General features: G+C 40.1%; 1 protein-coding gene across 1 annotated transcript in view; it reads left to right on the top strand.

Annotated features, from left to right (window-relative positions):
- The window catches only part of mbd2 (methyl-CpG binding domain protein 2), a 26,319-nt gene that overhangs the window by 2,049 nt on the left and 17,423 nt on the right, over positions 1 to 6,847 (top strand). Inside the window, exons 2-4 of the mRNA XM_020601122.1 lie at positions 3,745 to 3,904; positions 5,698 to 5,838; positions 6,569 to 6,659. Coding sequence (XP_020456778.1) covers positions 3,745 to 3,904; positions 5,698 to 5,838; positions 6,569 to 6,659 — 392 coding nt within the window. The remainder of the gene's footprint in view (positions 1 to 3,744; positions 3,905 to 5,697; positions 5,839 to 6,568; positions 6,660 to 6,847) is intronic.

Here is a 6,847-nt window from a genome sequence, read left to right as displayed (position 1 = left end):
TATTTTCATACATTTGTGTTTCTGCTGATTGACTGACACATACTCTGTCACCCAAACCCCAGTACAGGAGGATTTCTATTGACATACCGTGGTCCCCTATTGTAATGTAGGTCACAACTGGTAGTTTGTAATGCAGTAATTAGTTTATAGTTTTGTTTCTAGTAATGCCATTGGTGCTGATTCATCTGTATCATTATTTTGTCCATGCCTTTTAAATACAAATGTTAAGATTGCAATGATAGCAGCTGTAAGCTTTGACTCTTACCTTTTTTTCAGTCTGTCTCTAACAAGTCTTCCTATTTTGTGGATGTGCAATTATAAATCACTTGAGTACTCGTTTAATCCAAATCCAAAAAAAAAAAAAAAGATTATCAGTAATTTACAGCATCAGCGTTGTTCTGTTCTTTTTGCACTTTGTATTACCTCCACCAGGGTATGGCCCACAGAACAATCCATTAGACCTTGGTGCTGATCTGGATTGTCATCCAGATCCAGGAAATTTTTTTTTATTTTAAGATTCTGCATAGTTTTCGGTCATGTGACTGCCCCAGAGCCCCAGAGGGTAATAAACCCTTCCAACATGGTGGTTAGCACTGGACACGCGATAAAACTGCAGCACAGGCCTGTTAAGCTTCCAGTTCTGTTCTGTTCTGTTCAATGGCTCATTGGTAGGAATGAAGGGATTCAAGTCGTACTTAAGAGCCATTCTTTTTACCTTTGTGCCTACATTTCACTGCCTGTGTTCTAAATTTACTCCCTCATCAGAGAGCAGGCAGAGGTGGTTGAATGACCTAGCATGTCAATGATGAGAGGGAGTGGCACTGGCAAAACAAAACAGTGAATCAAAGAAATAAAGTGTTATTTTCTGATTGTCTCACGGCAGCTACATTCTAAAGCACAAATAAACACAGCCACACCTTCACACAATCCTGTCAGAAGGATTGCCTTGTACCTTGTGTGTGTAGCTAATCCCCACACTGAGTCAAACAGATGCACAACTCACATTATGACAGTCAATCCATCATTGGAATATTGCTTTAAGATTGGTATAATGGCGTTATGGGGAACCTGAGGTACCGTGGCGGAGATTTGCTCTTTCTGTTTGTCGACTAGTTCATATTTACGATGTGTTTTATTCTAAGCACCTAGAAACCTGGTAGCAACATCTCTCCCCCGAGTGTCTGTGCTTCTCTGGCCCTGGTGCTGTCACTGTGGAAGAAAGAACACAGGATATCAAACAACCGTATAAGGGAGTTTGGCTTCTATTTGTTGCAGGTCACAGTTCTGGCTTTTCCATTTGCCCTGATTCTGCATCTTCAGTCATCACTGCTATGTTGGGTTGTGCAGGAAATGTTGTCACTCCTGCTGCAGGTCTGCGGCGAGGCAGTGACACTGCAGAGCCACCAGCTGTTTTCAGACACTGTGTTCTTTTCCTGTTGATCAGCGGCTTAGCTCTATCAGATTAACAATAGCTCAGAGTCAGAAACAAATATCATCACTTCCTGGACCTTTAACATGGAAATCAGAAGTTCACAACTGAGACTTTGCTTGACTTTTAGTTTGCTTTGTAATGTGACTCATCGTTTCCAGTAAAGAAACCAGTCAGCAGGTCAACTTACTGTTAGAGCAGCAACACCCCGCTAATGCCGCTATTGGCTATTGGCTATTTTTTAATGTTTTAGCGGGAACTTTGTTCAAACTGACAGAACAGATTTATTTCAGATCTGATTCATACAACATGTAGATTATCAGGAATCGTACAAAACACAAAGTTTTGGGTTTGAGTAGTTATGCATAAGGTAAACATCACATAGTTTCAGTGAAGAGCAGGAACAAGATGACACAACACACACACACACACACACAAATACAGCCTGTGATCTTTGATTTGTTGCTGCTGACCTTCATGCCAGACAACCGAATGACTGCGTCTGCTTTGGTACTTCTATCTTTGTGAGGACCGATTACACTTATAGACCTTGAGAGACACTGACATTTTGTCTGGTCCTCTCACTTCTCCAGAGTGCTGTTTCAGTACTAAGGCTTGGTTTTCGGGTTTATTAGACTTGTATTAGTGTCAGGGGTTAGGCAATGCATTATGTCAGCCAGGGCCCTCACAAGTACTGCAATGTGCATGTGCAGAGCAGCAAATGAGGAAGTGTTCGACAGTTGCTCTTGGTGTCAGATGTGATGTCATAGCTGACTGACTAGGCCTTTCTCAGAGAACAGAGAGCGCCAAGATCAGACTCATGTGAGAGCGAAAGTGACAAGTGGCAGTAATAAGTTCCTTATTTAGGGCTAAGAAATAGTCCAGGGCATACAGTGCCCCCCTTGAAAATGGTGAATCCTTGTTGTTTATACTTCCATTCTTGTGCAGATTAAACAAATGAGATGCCACATGTTAATTCATGAACCTTAAAGGTAAACGACAGGCTGATTTTGTTACTGTTATAGTCAGGCTAGCTGTTTCCCCCTGTTCTCATTCTTTGTGCTAAGCTAAGCTATGTAGTCTTACATGTAAGATAGATAACATCTTTAATATCTCATCATTAAAATGTGCTGTTGTTGTGTTCTTTTCACAGACACACAAACACACACAGTGTTCTGTAGATAGGTGGAGAGGAAGAGCTGTTAACTTCTACAGACATTCAACACATTTTCAAATACACACACACACACACACACACACACACACACACACACACACACACACACACACACACATATATATATATATTTAGTTGATTAGACTCAACCCATATAAAATTAGTGTTTGTTTTTAGTGATTTTATTATACATTACTATCTCACATTCAACTTTATTCATACGTATCCTCTTCATCATCTGTCAGTTCGTATCTCTAAATGAAAACTAGTCCCTGTTATGTTTTATGGATTTAATCATGTTCAGGAAATGATATAGTACATAAGCAGGTCGTGTTAGGTTAGTGTTCATTTGTGTAGGAGTGTCTGTGATGCCTTCATATTACAGTCTATCATTTTTGTACTGAGGAGCAGATGTTATGAATATGGTTTTTTCACTAAGCCTGTGGCTGTTTCCGACCTATTTTATCATCCTATAATTATTTTCAATTCTATATAAAAACCCTTATTATACAATTTACAGGGCTACATTAAAATTAGTAAAATGATTTACATACATTTTGTTCGATCTGTAAAACCCAGCATTAAGAGAATAGCAGCTTGAGAAGGGCCTACTGTCCCGAACTACTGTCATGGCCTGTGGGTGGGAGGTGTTACTGTGATGCCACTGTCAGACAAATGAAAGTGAGTGCAGTTATCAGACTGGGCAAAGAGTTTGTTGAATTTTATATGTCAGAGTTGAAGATTAACTCTGATGATCCAAATTTATGAAAATAAGAGTGTGGTTGCTTCACATTCAGTCTGGCTGCTTTTTTCATCAGCTTCACCAGCTTCTTGTCATACACACCTTTAGTTTATTGGTGACTGGTTAAAACACTGATTTGCAATATCATTCATCTCTAATTATTTCTAACTATAACTGTAGTTTCTTTGGACTTTCAGGTGATTGGAGCCTGTGGTTAAAGCTTTTTACAGTGCATTTTGGACTGTGTGAAACATGAATTACGGAAATCTCTTACTGATAAAATTACAATTCCTGACAATTAAAAGTATGCAAATCTCTTTTGGATATCCAAATGACAATATTCATAACTTTAATCATAATATTGTAAGCTGTCTGACTCCTCATTCCCTCCTTCAGTCCGTCAGGGAAGAAGTTCAGGAGTAAGCCTCAGCTGTCTCGTTACCTTGGAAACACAGTGGATCTGGGATGTTTCGACTTCCGTACGGGGAAGATGATGCCTGGGAAACTGCAGAAGAACAAACAGAGAGTGCGACATGACCCATTCAGCATGGCTAAGGTAACACACCTTGTGGTTGTGTCGTCATGTGTTGTGTGCTATCAGATTATCAGATTAACACAGCTGCTCCTGCAACAGGATGGTAGTTCAGATGGTTAGCTGACAAACACTTGTTCAGTACAGAGGAAGACAGTGATGTATGGGTGTGGCCTGATTCAAAACGCTAACAAAATTCACAAAACAGAGAAAAGTATTTTAGGTATTTTGACTCAGACTTATCTTATTGGTATTTTTACTCTTACTTGTCTTGGTTTTGTCATTGTTTTGTCTCAGTCTTGTGGACATTAAACTCTGAATTGTCCCTGTGTTGTTAGTCTTCTTTGTCTGGAGGATGTTTTGACCCAGGTGTCATATCAGTGTAGGGCTTTTGACCTGTTCTCATCAGTGTTTTCAATCATACTTGTCTCAGTCTTGTCAGTGTCTTGACTCTGACTTGTAATTGGTCTTGTGGACAAGTTTTGTGTGTGTTTAGGTTATACACCGATTATACATCAAATTCAGTTTACTCAGTATGAAGTGTACATACTGTATCAGCTGGTGAAAACAGTCTGAATATCTTTTGTTTCTCTGGAGGATCCTTCTAAAATCTTTGTAACCCTGATGCTGTCATGTGGAGTCTACAGTCAGAAAGCCTGGGTTACAAGGTGGGACGAAAGAGTTTGAAATTATTAAGTATGGGTATTTATCAGGCAGGGAGGGCCCAGCAAAAAATGCTGGGAAATGTGAGACCCAGAATCTTTGGGATTAAAAGTCAGGATATCCCAGCCTCTACTGCATCAAACCAGACCATTTTTTAATTTATCTGTCTATTGCAGGAATCCAAATGTTTTATGCACTACATTGCTGGATTACCCTTTAAAGCTATGTATATAGTTTGGCTTCATATTTTTGCATATTCGTTATAGCATACATTAATTATTTGCTAGTACACAAACAGTATACTGCATAAAAATTGTGGTGCCGTTTCCTGCATTTCATCTTTACCTGTTGTTTAATATTCCAGTCAGGAAAACTATTTTATCACAGTTGCTACTTTGCAGCTAAGAGTGTGGTTGCACAGCAATGCCACACTTGTCTGGAGAGTTAAAAATGTGTCAGTTCAACCAGCCATCAGTCCTACTCTGACAGAAGACTGCTTTTAGTTCTGCTTTAAATGAATAGTGAGGCATTTTGGGAATAAGGGTTCGTGTTCAATATGAGATTAGATGAGAAGGTTGATATAAAATAAGACATTAAGTTAATACAGATCTTCTCATTTTACTCAAAGTATGAAAGCAAATAGTTTTGTATAATAATGGATATCTCAGAATGTTGAATTATATTTTCAGAGTGACTCCAAGGAGGGTTTCTGTTGCGTTTAATATCTACGGGACCAGAGCAGTAGTTGTTGGCATAAATACAACCAACCAGCATCATCATCCTTCAGCAGGGTAGAAATAAAGTGTGTGCTTGTACGCACAGGTAATGATGTGTGAAGAGCTGCAGCATGGTGCAGAGTTACAAACCATGTCAATACAACACACACCGACTCACACTTCCTGTTATCTGTGAAATCTCAGTTTAGACTTAACTCTTTAAGCTCAAGTGACACACACAAACAGAAGTTATAGGTTGCTTCTCGCTCTCTGTCTAATATTTAGCAAGATAAACCAGACCAGGAAGGGTCAAGGAAAAAAAACAAGGGAAGGAAGGAAGAAAAGCAGGGTGGGAGGGAAGGAAGGTAGTAACAAAGGAAGGAGTTTGAAATGAAGGAAGAGAAATATGTTACCAACACTTAGTTTGTGTCTTGTCAGGGAGGTAAACCGGACCTGAACACAGCTCTGCCAATCAGACAAACGGCGTCCATCTTCAAACAGCCCGTTACCAAGGTTACAAGTCACCCTGGCAATAAGGTGAAGACAGACTTGCAGAGAGCAACTGATCAGCCCAGACAGGTGAGAGGCACACATGAATACACAGACTCATACACACACAGGCACAAACAAACACACAAAATGTGATGTTGCCATGGTAGTGCCTGAGGGCGAGGTCAGGCTTTTACACAAGAGAGGATGAAGTGGAGGGAATCAGGTTATCATAGCAACTGTGGCCACTAGAGGGTGCTGAGGCATCAGAATCACACACACACACACACACACACACACACACACACACACACACACACACACACACAGAAGGTGTGTCCTAAATCACTGTTTAATACAGTGCACTGTTTTTACTGTACAATGTTTATCTGAATGTGTGAATTGTGTGTATAAATCTGTCCACTACTCAATGCACTGGAACAACAAAAAGTGGTATCCATACACTGGTTTCTTCTAAGAATCCCACAGTGCAATAGTGATGAGAGTGATGATGATTCGTAAGTGTCTGAAATCTATATTTACTGCTCCCTACTGATTTAACTATCTATGCAGGAAGTAGTTAATTGGTGAATGAAGGGTGATTTTGAACACAGCCACAGAGAGTGGGTACAAACAGGTAGAGGAGAAGAAACCAGAGTGAAAAAGAGGGATAAAAGTGTAGTGATCCAACCACCCAGAAGGACTGTAGAGCTGACACACCCTGACTCATAGGTAATTTCCCAGAGGTATCTCTGTTGTGGGGTGGCATAGCAGGTAACTGGTATCTCATCTTTCTGTCTCTCTCTCTATGTGGCTGCAGCTGTTTTGGGAGAAGAGGTTGAAAGGTCTCCGGTCATCAGATGTCACAGAGGAAGTCCTGAGGACCATGGATCTGCCCAAAGGACTCCAGAGTAAGTCTCTGACATGAATTACCGACCTGATGGAGGACATAACAAGTGCTATGGATGAGAAGAAATACACGATGGGAATATTTATTGACCTAAAAAAAGCATTTGACACAATCAATCATGAGTTATTAATGGATAAGTTAGAAAAATATGGGATCAGAGGAATGGTTCTGAAATGGATTAAAAGTTAT

This window comes from Monopterus albus, unplaced genomic scaffold (assembly GCF_001952655.1).
Source record: "Monopterus albus unplaced genomic scaffold, M_albus_1.0 scaffold50.1, whole genome shotgun sequence".
Classification (NCBI taxonomy): Eukaryota; Metazoa; Chordata; class Actinopteri; order Synbranchiformes; family Synbranchidae; genus Monopterus; species Monopterus albus.
Note: the sequence above shows the minus strand (reverse complement) of the source record. Positions and strands in the feature narration are given on the sequence as shown.